We start from the raw sequence: 18411 nt of genomic DNA on the forward strand, positions 1-18411 counted from the left end.
GAATATGGAGTTTGACCCAGTCAACTCTGAAAATTCATTGCGTCTAGACTGTAGGATCATTGTAAAGTTCAAATGTTACAAATATTTATTATTTATTTATTTTATTAGATTTTTATACCGCCCTTCTCCGGAAGGACTCAGGGCGGTGTACAGCCAAAATAAAATCCACAATATACACAATTAAAACAATTTAAAACAAAGCATATTACAAAAGTGGCCGACATTTAAAAAGTTTAAAACACTAAAATTAATAAATAACCCCAATTAAAATTTAGTAAAACTTTTAAACCAGTCCCGCTTGAATAAATAGATGCGTTTTCAGTTCACGGCGAAAAGTCCGAAGATCAGGCACTTGGCGTAAGCCAGGGGGAAGTTCGTTCCAAAGCGTAGGAGCTCCAACAGAGAAGGCCCTACCCCTGGGGGCCGCCAGCCGACATTGTTTGGCAGACGGCACCCTGAGAAGACCCTCTCTGTGTGAGCGTACGAGTCGGTGGGAGGCATGAGGTAACAGCAGGCGGTCCCGTAAGTACCCGGGCCCTAAGCCATGGAGTGCTTTAAAGGTGGTAACCAGAATCTTAAAGCACACCCGAAAAACCACAGGGAGCCAGTGCAGACTGCGCAGTAGCGGTGTTACATGGGAGAATAGAATTTTTATTGGCCAAGTGTGATTGGACACACAAGGAATTTGTCTTGGTGCATATGCTCTCAGTGTACATAAAAGAAAAGATACCTTCATCAAGGTACAACATTTACAACACAATTGATGATCAATATATCAATGTAAATCATAAGGATTGCCAGCAACAAGTTATAGTCATACAGTCATAAGTGGAAAGAGATTGGTGATGGGAACTATGAAACGATTAATAGTAGTGCAGATTCAGTAAATAGTCTGACAGTGTTGAGGGAATTATTTGTTTAGCAGAGTGACGGCCTTCGAGAAAAAACTGTTCTTGTGTCTAGTTGTTCTGGTGTGCAGTGCTCTATAGCGTCGTTTTGAGGGTAGGAGTTGAAACAGTTTATGTCCAGGATGCGAGGGATCTGCAAATATTTTCACGGCCCTCTTCTTGGTTCGTGCAGTATACAGGTCCTCCATGGAAGGCAAGTTGGTAGCAATTATTTTTTCTGCAGTTCTAATTATCCTCTGAAGTCTGTGTTTTTCTTGTTGGGTTGCAGAACCGAACCAGACAGTTATAGAGGTGCAAATGACAGACTCAATAATTCCTCTGTAGAATTGGATCAGCAGCTCCTTGGGCAGTTTGAGCTTAGTAAAGACCGATAGGCATCTTTTAGTGTTGTGTAGCAGTGGTCTAGAGTATTCTTGCCTCTGGTGGGACAATTGACATGCTGAAAGTATTTTGGTAGTTCTTTCCTTAAGTTTGCCTTGTTTAGATCTCCCAAAACAATGGCCAGTGAATCAGGGTGTTTGGCTTCAGCCTCCATGATTTGGTCAGCTAGAGTTCGTAATGCCTTGTTTATACAGGCTTGTGGGTGGGACATAAACAGCAATTAGAAGAAATGAGGAAAATTCACGAGGCGAATAGTAAGGTTTGCAGTTGATAATTAGAGTCTCTAAATTGTTGTCACAGAATTTGTAAATTATGTTAAAATCTTGACACCAGGTTGTATTAATATATAGGCATAAGCCTCCTCCTTTCTTTTTACCAGATGTTTCTGGAATCCTGTCTGATCGTTCAATTTGAAATCCTGGAATGTTCAGGCTGCTATTTTCAATTGATTCATTTAACCAGGTTTCAGAGAAGCATAGGACTGCTGAATTGCGAAAATCAGAATAGTATTTGTTTAAGAGGCGTATTTCATCCATCTTATTTGCAAGTGAGCGTATATTTGTTAGGAAAATTGAAGGCAGAGGAGCAACTACTACTACTCGCGCAGCTGCATTCTGGACTAGCTGTAGCCTCCGGGTGCACTTCAAGGGCAGCCCCATGTAGAGAGCATTGCAATAATCCAAACGAGACATGACCAGAGCGTGAGTGACCGTGCATAAGGCATCCCGGTCAAGGAAGGGGCGCAACTGGCGAACCAAGCGTACTTGGTGAAAAGCCCTCCTGGAGACGGCCGCCACATGATCATCAAATGACAGCCGCCCATCCAGGAGGACACCCAAGTTGCGCACCCTTTCCATTGGGGCCAACAACTCGCCCCCAACAGTCAGCCGCGGTTGCAGCTGACTGTACCGGGATGCCGGCATCCACAGCCACTCCGTCTTGGAGGGATTGAGCTTGAGTCTGTTTCTCCCCATCCAGACCCGTACGGCTTCCAAGCACCGGGACAGCACTTCGACAGCTTCGTTGGGGTGGTCCGGGGTGGAAAAGTACAGCTGAGTATCATCAGCGTATAGATGGTAACTCACCCCGAAACCACTGATGACCTCGTCCAGCGGCTTCATATAGATGTTGAACAGGAGAGGCGAGAGGATCGACCCCTGAGGCACCCCACAAGGCGCCTCACGGACGATCTCTGCCCCCGTCAACACCGTCTGCAACTGGTCGGAGAGATAGGAGGACTATTTAACGGTGGTTAAATAGTTAAGCTTTGTTTATTCTCAAAAAATCGAAGTTAAGAGTTTATCTACCACAACAGATTTGAGTTTATAAATGATGTACAATAGGTATTTCACAAGAAAATGGTAACAACTGGCACAAAAGAACTTCCAAAATTCAGTGATTATTCATTTTAAAGGATTAGCTATGTTGGAATGGTTCATGCCCAGGGGTGGGTTTCAAAACTCATCGCTACCAGTTCGCTTGTGGATGCGCACATTTATCCACGCGTGCGCAGAAGCATCCAAGTGGGTGGGCGGAGCCTCCTGCCGGGATGAACCGGAAGCAACCCACCAGTGTTCATACCAACGGCAGCGAAAATAAAATGACTGAAAATTAAGCCTTCAAAAATAGTCTTTTTAAGCTGGCCACAATTATTCAGCATTCACCAAAACTCTGCAAGGTTTTGATGCATTGTAACTCAAAAAAAAAATCATCACTGCCAGACTAAGTACCATTTATTTCCAACGTTGGATTCCTCATTTCAATCTACTGTTCGGCACCTTTGTCCCAAGCAACACTCAGTTGTCACCAAGGGGCGGTCTTGGATTTTTGTAGTAGCTCTAGCCCCTCTCTCTTCTGTCCTGACTGCAGCATTTGAGCAGTTTAGTGGAAAGGGCAGGGATTCTGCCTGCTGCGCAAAAGTAAACAATGCTCAATTGATGCAGGCAGTTCTCGAGATACAACTGCAAGTGAGCCTTGCACGCCGAGGTTGCCTGTCACAGCAGGTGAACAGCATTTATTTATTTTAATTTATTTATTTAATTTAATTTATATACCGCCCTTCTCCCGAAAAACTCAGGGCAGTTTACAGCCAGGGTAAAAGCACAACTCAGAAAAGTTAAAAAACGTTTAAAAACCACTTAAAGGCTGAAGGAATATAAGACTATAATAAAACCCCAATAAAAACTTCATTAAGCCAGCCCTGCACGATGAAATAAAAAAGTCTTTAGCTCGTGGCGGAAGGTCCGGAGGTCAGGACGTTGACGTATCCTCGGAGGCAGCTCATTCCAGAGGGCAGGAGCCCCCACAGAGAAGGCTCTCCCCCTGGGGGTCGCCAGTCTACATTACTTAACTTACTTTATTTTTTTTATTTTTATTTTATAATTTCAATTTCTATACCGCCCTTCTCCCGAAAAACTCAGGGCAGTTTACAGCCAGGGTAAAAGCACAACTCAGAAAAGTTAAAAAACGTTTAAAAACCACTTAAAGGCTGAAGGAATATAAGACTATAATAAAACCCCAATAAAAACTTCATTAAGCCAGCCCTGCACGATGAAATAAAAAAGTCTTTAGCTCGTGGCGGAAGGTCCGGAGGTCAGGACGTTGACGTATCCTCGGAGGCAGCTCATTCCAGAGGGCAGGAGCCCCCACAGAGAAGGCTCTCCCCCTGGGGGTCGCCAGTCTACATTACTTAACTTACTTTATTTTTTTTATTTTTATTTTATAATTTCAATTTCTATACCGCCCTTCTCCCGAAGGACTCAGGGCGGTTTACAGCCAACTAAGAACAACAAATATAAAAATTAAAAACAAATTTAAAAGATTAATTTAAATAGGCTGAAAATACTAAAAACTAGTAAAAAAACCCATTAAAAAACTATTAGGCCAGTCCTGCACGATGAAATAAGAGTCTTCAACTTACTTAACTTACAGTGTACATTACTTACTGCATCACTTAACAACCCCTCCATCTCTGCTCTCCCCAACTAAATGTTAAATGAACACCTGGGTCATTAAGCAGAGCGTGGGGGAGGCCTTTGGAGACCTATAGCACAGGAGGCCCAGGGCTGCCTACCCTGGTGTCAGACCTACCTCCACTTAAACCTTTAAACAGAAACAATCCTTGGCTCCATTTGAGAAAAAAGTATTAAGAGAATTTGCACTTCTCCTTTGTCACCATTTCCATGACTCAGAACTTCCAAGACAAAGCAGCTTCTGTCAACTTCCACTGTAGTTCAGTCGAGGGACCCTTTCGGCCCTCATGTCAGACCTGTCACCACGTAAACCTCTAAATAGAAACGTCCTTGGCTGCATTTGCTGAGAAAAGGTAGTTCAGTCGAAAGACATAAGCCTTCCTGCAAAAACAATACACGGAATTAACTGAATAGCTTTTAACCATTATTATTTGGCTCTTCGTAACTTTCTTGCCCAACACGGAGGTTAATGCTGTCCTGGTATTCAACAATGGCTCAGTATTTGGAAAATATAGTCTTCCTTTAAAAAAAGAATGCCTTTAAGCTTTTTCCAACATCTTAGTAATGCATTCAGTTGAATTTAATATGTTTTAGAAGTGACTTTAAGTCTTAATTACTGTCTTAAAAAAGAAAACAAATGCCACTGATTTTGTAAGCCAGCAATCACAAAATCACAAAACTCTATAAATATTCCAGGAGTCAGAATATTTACAATTTAGACATTGTATAAAACTGAAGACCTGCCCAACTGGGAGGCCCGTGTTTTAGAACTGTTCTAAAATAACACTTTCCCCCTATATCAATTCAGACCCAATACCCTATTATATGAATGCCAAGCCTCAGATCGTGCTTAAAATCACCAACTGCAAGCAGTTTTCATACGAGGTGTCAGAAAATTAAAAGAGTTCATCATCATCGGCTGGTATTTAGGTTACCAGAATACTTGATCTTACAATTTGTAAGACTCACCTTTCCCCGTTTTGATCTGAAGTTACCCAGCTGGAAACATACCTGAAGAAAAGATAATCTTATTTGTACAGAAAAAGGAAAGCAAAATCTTTAAAAGCCCCCCCCCCCCCCCGATTTATATAAGGGTTCCATTTCTGGAGCCAAGATAGTCCAAGCAGGAGTGACCTCTCCATCCCCAGCGCCACTATGAAACTCCCAAGGCTCTATGCTTTCCCATTCTCATCTCCACTACCCTCCCTTACAAAATGAGCAGGGGGTCCCCCCAGCTAATGTCCCCATCCAGTTGGCAGAAAGCTACTGGCACCCTCAGCCCAGTGGTGAAATTCGAATTGGCTACCTGCTTTTAAATGTTCTCAGTCCATTAGCTTTTTCAGCAAATTTGTTGTGCTTCTAAAAGTCTTTCCCGATGAAGTCCAACGAATCAATGATTTTCAAAAGCTGTTCCAAATGCTTTCATTGACCTTCTCCCCGGTTTTTCACCCTTTATGATGTCCGTATTACTTGCTTGCAGTGCAGTTGAGAGAAGCAAGATTTCTTCCAGAATATGGATCATGCCCTGGGGAGAGGTTTGCACTGCTGACGAAGGAAATGACCCCCACACTTAGAGCCATTACCAAGGTCATAATGCTGCTTTTTGAAAAAAATAAACCAGAGAGTAGAGTGGCAATTTACCTTTTAAGTCTGTTTAGAGATCTACAAGGACATCTTGAACCTTGGCACCAGGCAAGGAAAATACTTCTCAAATCAGCATTCGGGAAGACCCAAGACAGTGGGTCTCACAGCCAATGTGATGTCAAGTGCATGGAAATACTGGGGAAAAATTAAAGAGATCTGTGAACATCTACAGAGAAATGCTGTGAACATAATATACTTAAGACTCCAGCAAGGCATTCAACAAAGTAGACCACAACCTAAATGTGGGATAGACAGCATCACTAAGAGATGGATTTGTAACTGGCTGGCAAATCCTTAATGGTACTACATCTACATGGAGGGAAGTAAGGTTATGTCTTATACCCAATATTCTTCAATCATAAATGACTTCGAGGGAATGGAAGGGGAACTCATCAAATTTGCAGATGACACTAAGCTGGCAGAAATAGCCAACAGCTCAGAAGATGAGCTCAGGATCCAAAAAGATCTTGACAGATTTGAACAATGGGCCCCAATTTCAACAAAAATGATGTTGAGACTTTGAAAAAAAGTGCAGAGCAACTGAGATGATTAAAGGCCTGGCGACAACAACATATGAAGAATGATTGCAGGAACTGGGTATGGCTAGTCTAGAGAAAAATGGGGGGGGGGGGGGGGGACGACGACACAATAGCAGTAGTCCAGTATTTGAGGTTATCAACTTCAACCAGCTAGTCTTTCCTTTCCTCCTGTAAGGCCTATTATTCTCCCCTTCCAGGTGGCCACACCCAAATTTGCCCCCATCTTTCTCTTCTCTGCTCTCTTTCCCTCAAACAGCATTGCAAGGTTACCTTCTGGCCTCCAGCGGATGTGGGGCTGCAGGCAGGCTCCCCTTCCACATCTTCTAGCTAAAAAGCATCTTAGGACCCCAGAGTTGAAACACAAAACGAAGGCCTGCAAGGGAAAGGGGCGGGGAGCATGGTGTGTGCAAACAGTCCACCAATTGATTTCATGGTTGCTGAAGGGTGATAGAGAGGCAGAAGCCAGGCTCCTCCAGGTGCTGACCCAGAAAAACTAGGAGGCTGCAAGTTCTAGTCCTGCCTTAGGCACCAAAGCCACTGGAGGCAGCACTTTGGGCCAGTCGCTGCCTTCTCACCCCAGCCCACAGGGTCATTTGTTGTTGTCCATTGTGACCTCATGGATGTTCCTCCAGGCCTTCCTATCCTCTACCATACCCTTGTATGGTACCAGACTTAAAAAGGTAAATTTAAGCTCACGCCCACTGCTTCAGTGACTCCATCCAGCCACCTCGTTCTCTGCTGTCCTCTTCTTTTGCCCTCCATCGTTCCCAGCATTAGGCTCTTCTTCTTCTTCCTTCTCATTAGGTGGCCAAAGTATTTCAGTTTCATCTTCAGGATCTGGCCTTCTAAAGAGCAGTCAGGGTTGATCTCCTCTAGGACTGACTGGTTTCTTCCCCTTGCAGTCCAAGGGACTCGCAGGAGTCTTCTCCAGCACCAGAGTTCAAAGGCCTCGATTCTTTGGCGCTCAGCCTTTCTTATGGTCCAACTTTCACAGCCATACATTGCAACTGGGAAAACCATTGCCTTGACTATAGGCACTCTTGTTGGCAGGGTAATGCCTCTGCTTTTTAGTACACTGTCTAGGTTTGCCATAGGTTTCCGCCCCAGGAGCAAGCATCTTTTAATTTCTTCGCTGTTGTCCCCATGAAAATAAAATCTGTCACTACCTCCATTTCTTCCCCGTCTATCTGCCAGGAATTGAGAAGGGGAGGGGGGGAAATAGGAGGGAGAGGCGTTAGCAAATGCATTTTCACAGCCCTAGAAAGGGAGACGGATCAATTGAAATGAAAACAGGTATTGAAACAGCCATGTATACCTGGAGAGAAACTTGTCATACAAAGAGTCATGAACTGCGCAGAAATGGACAAACTAACCCTGAGTTTAAAAGATAGAGACAATCGGTATTTTATAATAAATGGGAATATATATATATATAAATATATATATATAATATATGGGATATATATAGGATATATTATATATATATATAATATATGGAAATATAATACATGGGAATATATTTTATAATATATGGGAATATATCCATTAATGGATAAAAGGAGGTAGACAAGGATAGTTAGATAAAACAAGAACACAAATACAATTTGTTTGCAATCATTGCCCGGATTGTTATAAGAAAAACACCACAAATAGCTGTTAAGTGATATAACCGGTTTCCCCCTATGTTTGTTTTTTTTTTTAATTGAAAGAGTTTTAAAAAAACAAAAACATTTTTCCCCCTCCCTCCCAAAACAAAACAAAACACCCCCCTCCTTCCCCGGGTCAATCACAAGGTAAAGTCCAATCCAAATAACCACATCCAAAGCTTTTCGTCTCCCAACCCCCTCCCCATTACATAAAATAACTTTCTAATTATTCAAAGGCAATCTGATATTTCTTAATCTGATATCTGTTTTGTAGATAATCAATCCATTTTTTCCATTCAATTAAATATCTTTCCTGCGTATTGTCTTTTAAAAACGCTGAGATTTTAGCCATCTCAGCCAAATTAATAACTTTCAATATCCATTCTTCTATTGTAGGTATCTCTTCTTTCTTCCAGTATTGTCCAATCAACAGTCTTGCTGCTGTTATTAAGTTCAAAATCAATTTAGTCTCAATCCCTGTACAATCCATTATAATTCCCAAAAGGAAAAATTGTGGCAGGAACTTTATCTTTATTTATGTTTTTAATGTAAAAAAAGTTTAATAAAGTATATTTCAAAAAAAAAAAGAAAAGAAATGAAAACGGGTATTAAAGAGGCAGCCATGACAGACGCAACACGGGAAAGAAAGGCAGATCGCCTTTCTCATCATCCCGGCCTACATTTGGGCGGCGTGGAGTCCCTTCCCCCCTTTCTTCTTCAGCAACCCGGCCGGTTGGATGCCGCCCGAATTGGGAGCCCAACTGGGAAGCGGTGGCGCTCCGGGTTTCGGCATTTCGCCCGCCCGCCTTCCAGAGACAGGAAGGGAAGGAGGGCAGGCCTCCCACGGAAGGCCGACACCGGGCCGGGCAGACCCGCCAAGGGCCTCGTCTTCACAACGGGGGATTATAAGTGCAGCTGCAGGAAGCCCAAAGAGGCGCCAACTCACCAAAAGGCCCTGCGGTGTTCTAGGGCCTTGGGATAAAGGCAGGCGCCGCAGCCGCGGGTCCCTCCCGCTATAACGGGAACCAAAGGAACGAGCCCCCGGCGGAGCAAAGGCACAAAAGAGCGAGGCGTCCACGCGGGCGCCTTTTATACTGCTTGCCGCCTTACGATTGGCTACCATTTCTGCGCGACACCAGCCAATCCCGTTGCTTGTTTCCTCTCCCCTTCGAAGCCAATGAACGTCCGCTTCTTTCTTAAATCGGCCGCGTCCATTCGCCATCCGCTTTAGGGCTGCCTCTTCGACCAGTTGTTGGGTGGGGTGGGGGGGGCAGGGGGTGTCATTGGATTGGATGAAGGCGAAGCGACTTCCGGAGCCTGAATGGGCGGGAAACGCTGCTCGAAATCCTAAAGGCTGAGGGGAAGAACTGTCACAACGCGAGACTTGGGACCCGGAAAGGGGCGGGCGAGTCGACTCCAACCGCGGGCCCTGATGGGAGTCGTAGGCAAGCCGCCAAGCTAACGGGACCCGGTTCTGTGTAAACGCTACGCTTACCAGGACTACGAATCCCGTCGACTCAGGAGGGAGCGAGGGGGTGGGGGGGACAGAGATTCAGGAAGCGGCACTTCCGGCCCGGCTGTTGAGAGGGGAGCGGACGAGACGGCCGGCTGTGCGCTTTGCGGCAGCGGCGGGGAAGCGGCGGAGAGGCGCCATGCGGTGGGCGGCCGCGCGCAGGCTGGCCCCGCCGCCCCGGCTGCCCACAGGTGAGGCGGGAGGGAGCGCGGGGCGCAACCCGGAGGAGGCCGCCGCCGGCCCAGCTCCTCCTCAGGCCGCGCGGACGAGGCCCGGGCTCTGGTGCGGGTGACTCCAGCTCCCCTCAGCCCCGTCAGGGCAGCCATTGAGGTGGTGGGGTGGGGGACGACGGGAGCTGCAACGCCCGCGGGGCGGAGACCTCCACGGCCTGTCACGGCGGTCCCTGAGGGAGGAGCAGCGCCGCCCTGGGATGTGCCCTCCGGGATTGCGAGCCTCGCTTGGCTGGGACTTATGGGCTCTGTAGTCCCAGGGGCACCTCTGGAAGGTCGGAAGTTTTTGGGGTGTTTCCTCCCCCCACCCAAAAAAAAACCCACCCTCCGTTCTTCCTTTGGGCTGCTTTGCCTGCCAAGGACCGGCTTGGAAAGGAGAAGGAGGCTCTGATTAGAATTAGAATTTCTTTATTGGCCAGGCGTGATTGGACACACGAGGAATTTGTCTTGGTGCATACACTCTCAGTGTACATAAAAGACAAGATACATTTGTTAAGAATCATTAGAATAGGATAGGATAGAATAGAATAGAATAGAATTTTTTATTGGCCAAGTGTGATTGGACACACAGGGAATTTGTCTTGGTGCATATGCTCTCAGTGTACATAAAAGACAAGATACATTTGTTAAGAATCATTAGAATAGGATAGGATAGAATAGAATAGAATAGAATAGAATTTTTTATTGGCCAAGTGTGATTTGACACACAGGGAATTTGTCTTGGTGCATATGCTCTCAGTGTACATAAAAGAAAAGATACCTTCATCAAGGTACAACATTTACAACACAAATGATGGTCATAGGGTACAAATTTAACACTTAATGATACAACACTTAATGATAAGCATAGGGTACAAATAAGCAATCAGGAACAATCAATTTCTTGGGCCTCTCTAGTCAGTGGCAGGGTGGATAAAAATCAATTATTATCTTTTAAAAATAAATAGGATTTTTAAAAATTAAAATCAGATTTTTTTTTATTTTTATCGAATTTGTTTTAATAAAAAGCTTTTGGAGTAAAAAAATCTATCCAAAGATAAGTTTCCTATTTAAGATGCATTAACAATGTAGTTCAACCAACTTTGCTGGCTGAGGGACTCTGGGAATTGAAGTCCATAAGTCTTAAAGGGACCAAGGTTTGGAGACCCCTGATGTAGTTTGTTCAGCATGAAATGGAGCTTAGTTATGTAGCATGAGGCTGTATATTCTCCAATATTCATAAACTCGTTCAATGAATCCAAGCTCTGCAAGCTAAATAGGAAACCTTCATTTTGTTGGCAAGTAATAATATCAAAGATATTAACTACCAACAAGAATGAATCCCCACATTTAAAGAGCACCTGTCATTTCAGATCCATCATGGCAGCGCCTGTTAGCAGGCATCCACTCACCTGCTGCCCGCCACGTCCCTCATCTTGTGTCCCTTCTGCATCACCAGCCATCCCATTAAAGTGAATGGGACTGCCGATGAGTCAGAGGAGGAGCCGCTGCGGGACAGAGATGACAGTTGCTCTTTTAAAATTATGGTTTAAATCAGGGGTCTCCAACCTTGGTCCCTTTAAGACTTGTGGACTTCAACTCCCAGAGTCCCTCAGTCAGCAAAGCTGGCTGAGGAACTCTAGGAGTTGAAGTCCACAAGTCTTAAAGGGGCCAAGGTTGGAGACCCCTGATTTAAATCAAATCCACACTGATCAGTTGGCTAGAAGATGGGCAGTTATATAAATGTTAAAAAATAAATACAACTAGTCTTCGGCTTACGACCACGATGGAGCCCAAAATTTCTCTTGTTAACTGAGAGATTTGCTAAGAGAGTTTCACCCCATTTTACGACCTTTTCTTGCCACCGTTGTTAAGTGAATCACTGCAGTGGATAGCCTAGTATAACCTGGTTGTTAGGTGAGTCTGCCTTTCCTTGTTGACTTGGCTTGTCAGAAGGTCGGAAAAGGGGATCGCATGGCCTTGGGACACAGCAGTGGTCGTAAATATGAACCAGTTGCCGAGCATCTAAATTTGGATCACGTGTTCATGGGGATATTGCAAAGGTCTTAACTATGAAAAACAGTCATAAGTCATATTTTTTTCAGTGCTGTTGTAACTCCACAAAGTCACTAAATGAATGGTTGTAAGTTGAGGACTACCTGTAACTGAAAAAGTATTGCTTAGAATCAAATTCAAGGCCTGGGGGTTGGATCCGGCCCGTGGGGTGGTTAGATCTGGCCGGCGGGGCTGCCCTGGAAACAGTGAAGGACCAGCCTGCAGTGCCTCTGCCAGCAAAAATGGAGCTTGGGAGCCCGTTTTTGCTGGCAGAGCGCTTGGGCCCCCACAGATGCCCCCCAATATGTTGAGCTGGCCACACCCATTCCAGCCCCCAACATCAAACAACTCTGGTGTGGCTCTCAATGAAATTGAGTTTGACACCCCTGGCTTAAAATGCTTTTAGAAAGCAGCCCATTCATCCCCCCTCTCTGTTTAACTAGTATGTTACCAATAAAGGGCCACTCAAGAATGCTGTTCTTACCCCTTCAGGTTCAGGGAAATATCAGGCCAATGTAAGCAGATTGAGGGACGCATATATTTGCCTTCATTCGAGACTGAACTTCGGCTGTTTTCTGAATCTCTAAAATGATCTGCCTCAGATCCATTTGGAATGCATCCCGAAGATGTAGAACGCCAACCTTTTACACAAGCAGGGTCATCAATAAGGCTTTTCTGAAAGATCTCAGGTTGCAGTCTGGTCTGTACCAGATTGGATGGCATTGCCTTCCATTGCTTAGGTCTTTGTACAAGGTCCACTCCCTCCAGAATAAATAAAGGCTAGAATGACTCTAAAGGTCAGTTGAAGTAACTTAAGGAAAGTTCTTTCCTTCTCAAAGGTGAAGCAAAAGATTTCACACAAGCACGCCAGGTAAGTTTAGGTACAAAGTTCAAGAGGTTTTCTTGCTCCTGTGCTGTTGAGTTGTAAGCAGAATCACTCTCTTCCGCTCCTGAAAGAAATGGCTCATTGAACAAGTCAACCCAGAGTTCTCCCTGAGGCACAAATGACCAGGTTTCAGTTATCCTACTTCAGACATAAGTGAAGACCCAGCTCTTTGGAAAAGGCTGTAAGGTTGGGAAAGGTAGAAGGAAAAAGACGACAACCAGCAGCAAGGTGGATGGACTCGGTTACAGAGGTGATGAATGCACCATTGGGAGATATGAAAGAACAGATGATGGATTCTCTTAGAAAAAAAATCCATCCATGTAGTCACTTTTTTTTTCTTTTAATGAAAAGAAGGACTAGGGATAACATGATAACAGTGTTCCAATATCTCAGGGGTTGCCACAAAGAAGGGGAAGTCATGCATGTGAAGGCAGGGCAAAGAAGCAATGGATGGCAACTGATCAAGGAGAGAAGCAACCTAGAACTAAGGAGAAATTTCCTCACAGTTGGAACAATTAATCAGTGGAACGGTTTGCCTCCAGAACTTGTGGATGCTCCAACATTGGAAGCTTTTAAGATGAGATTGAATAACCATTTGTCTGCAATGGTATAGAATTTCCTGCCTGAGGAGGGGGTTGGACTAAAAGACCTCAAAGGTCCCTTCCAACTCTGTTATTGTGAGCCTTTAATCCCTTTGTTTTGGAGTCGGGGCAACTGAGCGGGACTGAGAATTTACCATCCAGATGCCCTTCCTGATGCCTATGTGGAGTTCACAGCAGATATTTTATCTTCCAGATAGGATCGAACTCTCAACCTTCTGAGCAGGAGGTGAGTGTCTTCACCTCTAGGCCACCATGCCGCTCATCTATGTAGTCATTAAAAGTTGAAAAGGACTTAATAGCATATAATGTTAAAGTCTTTTTACGTGCCAAGTGTGTGTTATCTGAATTTGGGCTACTCCTAGCTTTCAGGTGCCAATTAAAGATGCCCATATAAATCTAGGCAGTACAGGCATGTCCCTAAGACAGAAATGGACATCCGAGCTAAACTTTTACATCAATGAAATGTATACACCAATGTCAAAGATATTGGTTGTGCCATTGACAAGTTATACATTTGGAATAAACTGCAACAGAATGACTAGGTTCCTGCACCATTAATCATTGTGGGGGGAGGGGTTCAGGGAGACCAGCATTTGAGTCCAATTGTCAAGGAATGTGTAAGTAGTAGCTTGGCCTTAGAAGCTATGCAGTTTTAAGCCTGGGCTTTGAGGAGAGCTTACTGGGGAATTCAAAAGTTTAAGGCTTGGCTGTAGAGCAGAAAATATTCTGAAACAGGACTTTGGTGAATGATTTAAAGTGCTGTTGCCCTTTCAGTCCGGGTTTTTAATGTATTAAAATATTTTTAAGGATTTGGGCATCTTATCTTTATTGCTGGTATTTAAATTCTCTGGTCCTGGGAGCAAATGTTTTTTGTAAAATAAACATCAAGCTTGTATTTTGGGATCTACATTTCCATGCAATTTCTTTTAACCCAGGAAATTCCAAGGTCCTCTCAGCAGTTAAAGTCTTCTATTTGAGTGTATGTGTGTGTGTATGTTATGGACGTGAAGGCGCAAAGTTGATGTTTTTAGCATCATGTGTCATTAAGACTATTTACTCCCCAGGGCCTCAAGTGGGCTCATTTTTTCTCATGCAAAATTAGTGCAAAGATTGTTGTTGTTAGTTGCGAAGTCGTGTCCGACCCATCGCGACCCCATGGACAAAATTCCTCCAGGCCTTCCTGTCCTCTACCATCCTCTGGGGTCCATTTAAACTCATGCTACTGCTTCAGTGACTCCATCGAGCCACCTCGTTCTGTTTCGTCCCCCTTCTTCTTTTGCCCTCAATCTTTCCCAGCATTAGGCTCTTCTCAGATTAAGATACTCATTTTACTTTTGCCGCTGAAACATGCAAAAAAAGCAAGGCTGAACATTTTCAGTCCACTTTTATTATTCCTTGTCCACTGAGGTCCTGGGTAGGGCGTAGGGCATGCGTAAAAGGGTTACAGGCTCAGGTTTGGTAAAAACTAATTTACCGTTCTTTGTGATCTTGGTGAAATCACATGAGTAATCTCTGTGTAGGCCATAATTTCAGATTACAGTAGGATTTCCCTGCCTATCTGCACCTCTAGAGTGCTGCTTGAATTCTGAAGGGAGTGGATCTTGTGGTTTTGTTCAATCCTCTTCCTGGCAGCTGAGCAGAGAAGCCCTTCCCCTGCCATTATCCTTTCATTTTCCCACCTCTCCCTCCCTCTCTTACTTCCTTCTTGCCTGTCCCCATCACTCTTGTCAGCAGAGTGACTTCCTCCTCCTTCTATATAAACACCTCCCACAGAGATGGTTTCACTTCTTCCTGTAGGCAGATGCTGTCCCCAAACATAGTGGAGTTAGTTCCTGGTGCAGCTTCTTCCTGTATTACTGTGATAGAACAGAAGCAATTTCTCAGCTGCTTTGGCCCAGGCTCAGGTCTTGCCTTGATGCTACTTCCAGTGTAGAGTTGGTTATTATTTATTGGCCAAGAATGATTGGACACACAAGGTAATTTGACTACAGTGCATAAACTCTCAGTGTACATACAAACAACAAAGTGTTTGTATAAATAAATAAAGCATAGGATATAACCAAGAAGTAATAGTCCTAAAATATCAATAGGAGTAATAGGCAATAGGAAAGGTGAGAAGGATAATAGTAATACAGACCTACTACATAGTTTGACATCCCATGGCATAAAAGTGCTGTGGGGGAAAAATACCTTTGTGTCTAGTTGTTTTGACATGCAATGCCTAATAGTGGTGTTCCAAGGGTAGGAGTTGAAACAGTTCATGTCCAGGATGTGAGGGGTCTGTAGATATTTTCTCAGCCCTCTTTCTGGCTCGTGCAATGTACAGGTCCTCAATGGAAGGCAGGCTGGTTGTGATTGTTTTTCCTGCAGACCTAACCCTCCGTTGAAGTCTGTGCCTGTCCTGTTTCATTGCTGTACCAAACCAGAGAGTTATAGAAGAACAAATAACAGACTCAATCATTCCTCTGTAGAACTTGTTATAGAAGAACAAATAACAGACTCAATCATTCCTCTGTAGAACTTGTTGTCAACAGCTCGTGGGGCAGTCTGAGCTTTCTGAGTTGACGTAGGAAGAACATTCTTTGTTGTGCCTTTTTAATGATGGTTCTAATGTTAGGTGTCCATTTCATCCTCGGAGGTTATAGAAACCTGAAGGACTCTACTGTTGATACTTGCGTTGTCTAATATTGTAAGAGGTGGTAAAACAGGAGGGCTCCTCTTAAAACCCACGATCATCTATACAATTTTAAGTGTGTTCAGCTCCATATTGTTCCAGCTCCAACACAGGGCCAGTTGTTCAACCTCCCACCTGCGTCACCATCTCATTTGAGACCAACGACTGTTGTATCATCTGTAAACCTAAGTAGTTTAACAGAGGGATCCTTTGAGATCCAGTCTACCACCCCAACCAAACCGCATAACCCTAGTAAAATAGAAAATTGGGGAAAATTAGAATGCTCTTTTCGGTTGCTCACAGTTCCTCTCTGGCTATAGTTTTTGATGTTGAAACGCACTCCAGCTTGCATTCTGACCACCTCAGCAAGCGGGAAATGTTTGAAGGGCTAGCTTTGCTTGGGATTCTGCTCGCCTCACTCTTTCTGTCTGATTGTATGTCCCAAATGCCTTCTCAAACAAGGGGATTTATAGCCTCTCTGATGCCATGAAACATGTTGCAATTTAATGGGAGCTTTAGTAGTTGCTAAATTACTAGATTACTAAATTTAGATACCTTAAAATAACTCCTTTAAACCCACTAAAATATATTTAAAAATCACCCTACCTTTTCCAGGGAATGGCCGTCCTCCTTTATAGCTCACCAGGCAGGGCTGATAGTATAGTGACCGCTATAGATCCAAAAAAAAAATGTATTTGGACATGGAAAGCATGGTTTTGTCATCAGGTTGTGTATCCACCTGTGTGCAAGACAGCCAGGTTTCTGCCTTCTGTTTTACATCATCCAGACAATGGATGGAAATTGTCTTTTATTTTTCCCGAGGAATGAAACTCTCAGCATTACCTTATCTTGTCACGTTTTTCCTTTCTTCAAAACGTTTTCACATACACACCCTATCTTGGCTTTGATAACTCCAGCAAGCTTGAGTTGGAGAGAAAAGCCTTCCAAACACTGAGACGAAAGCATGATTAAACAAGGGATGAAAAATAAAAAATAAAAGACCAATTTGGTCTTCACGGCTGGGCTTTCTCAATTGTGGTGCCACCGTTGTGGAATTTGTCACTGGAAGTGCAATATTAAACTGTAATATAGTTGGGATATTGATAACATTGTGTATTTAACATGCTTTTAACATATGACTCTAGACTCTAGAAAGAGTGCAGAGAAGAGCAACAAAGATGATTAGGGGACTGGAGGATAAAACATATGAAGAACGGTTGCAGGAACTGGGTATGTCTAGTTTAACAAAAAGAAGGACTAGGGGAGACATGATAGCTGTCTTCCAATATCTCAGGGGCTGCCACAAAGAAGAGGGAGTCGGGCTGTTCTCCAAAGCACCTGAAGGTAGAACAAGAAGCAATGGGTGGAAACTGATCAAAGAAAGAAGCAACTTAGAACTAAGGAGAAATTTCCTGACAGTTAGAACAATTAATAAGTGGAACGACTTGCCTTCAGAAGTTGTGAATGCTCCAACACTGGAAATTTTTAAGAAAATGTTGGATAGCCATCTGACTGAGATGGTGTAGGGTTTCCTGCCTGGGCAGGGGGTTGGACTAGAAGGCCTCCAAGGTCCCTTCCAACTCTGTTGTTATGTTATGTTATGTTATATGTCCCAGGAAGTGTAGCCCTTTTCTAGTTCACTTCAAAAGCTGCTGGACCCCCTCTTCCCTCTGTTTCTTTGCGGTTTTAGTTTTAGCCCTCAGCAAAGGGGTGGGGGGAAGGAAAAAGAAAAATATTATAAGGACTCTTTGTATATACCAGGGGTCTCCAACCTTGGCAACTTTAAAACTTGTGGACTTCAACTCCCAGAGTTCCTCAGCCAGCAAAGTTGCCAAGGTTGGAGACCCCTGGTATATAACGTGTAAGACTGATAGTAGTGAGGCAGAGGAACAGGGAGGAGCCTGTGTCAGGCTACCTCCAACTATAATTAGGAAAGAATTCACCTTGACTTCATTTGGAATAAAGAAAAGTAGTTTTACTATTTACAGTCTTGATAGCAGCCAAGCTAAGTTGGATCTGAGACAAAATATGGCTAACATATCATATCCCCCCAATTGTCCCTCCTCCTCCAGGAGGTCAGGCTGGTCTGGGCCAATGCCAGCTCCTTCTCGGCCCCTCGTGGTAATCTTCTTCCACAGGTCTCTAGTTGTCAGTCATCTTAGGAATGCAGTGTCTGTTAGAAAAGCCCGCGCTAATAACACTCGGTCGTTAATCACCCCTCCCCCACTGTTATGTCAGCCGACACTCTTAATAGGCTCCTTTCCCTTACCCTGTACGGTGGTATGATACATCTCATTTCCTTAATAGTTTTATAATACAGAAATAAACATTTCACATTCTATCTACTGATATAATCATTCAAAAGTATATGAAGATTGGAGT

The 18411-nt window shown here is 44.0% G+C and overlaps 2 protein-coding genes and 1 non-coding gene across 14 annotated transcripts in view; 1 reads left to right on the plus strand and 2 right to left on the minus strand.

The window, feature by feature from the left end:
• Nucleotides 1–84: 84 nt before the first annotated feature.
• Nucleotides 85–9182, minus strand: LOC131185023 (uncharacterized). 9 transcript variants are annotated; one of them, XM_058157066.1, is made up of 6 exons: nt 9037–9182; nt 6715–7631; nt 5903–6040; nt 5568–5786; nt 5231–5272; nt 85–4642 (listed from the first exon to the last, which is right to left on the minus strand). In XM_058157066.1, the coding sequence occupies exon 6, from the start codon at nt 2408–2410 to the stop codon at nt 1451–1453; it is 960 nt and encodes a 319-aa protein (XP_058013049.1). In that variant the 5' UTR covers nt 2411–4642; nt 5231–5272; nt 5568–5786; nt 5903–6040; nt 6715–7631; nt 9037–9182; the 3' UTR covers nt 85–1450. The 9 variants fall into 9 exon arrangements, with proteins under 9 accessions (XP_058013049.1, XP_058013047.1, XP_058013052.1 ...); XM_058157064.1 differs by having other exon boundaries at nt 6715–7627; nt 9037–9175; XM_058157069.1 differs by having other exon boundaries at nt 5568–5803; nt 6715–7627; nt 9037–9175.
• Nucleotides 5096–5182, minus strand: LOC131185460 (small nucleolar RNA SNORD60). Its single transcript, XR_009152161.1, has one exon. It is a non-coding gene; the product is annotated as a small nucleolar RNA SNORD60 (small nucleolar RNA).
• Nucleotides 9183–9544: 362 nt separating the features above from the next.
• The window catches only part of TRAF7 (TNF receptor associated factor 7), a 75669-nt gene continuing 66802 nt past the window's right edge, over nt 9545–18411 (plus strand). For 2 of the 4 annotated variants that reach the window (XR_009152078.1, XM_058157049.1), the window contains exon 1: nt 9548–9794. The gene's annotated coding sequence lies outside the window, so the exon portion shown is untranslated. Of the gene's footprint in view, nt 9795–18411 lie in introns of all 4 variants that reach the window. The other 2 variants (XM_058157052.1, XM_058157050.1) reach the window with 2 other exon arrangements.

The sequence above is a fragment of the Ahaetulla prasina genome, chromosome 14 (assembly GCF_028640845.1).
Source record: "Ahaetulla prasina isolate Xishuangbanna chromosome 14, ASM2864084v1, whole genome shotgun sequence".
Taxonomy (NCBI): Eukaryota; Metazoa; Chordata; class Lepidosauria; order Squamata; family Colubridae; genus Ahaetulla; species Ahaetulla prasina.

What these genes read in the sequence shown, in the direction of transcription:
- LOC131185023 (XM_058157066.1), bottom strand. Translation starts at nt 2,410, where the DNA reads ATGAAGCCGCTGGACGAGGTCATCAGTGGTTTCGGGGTGAGTTACCAT.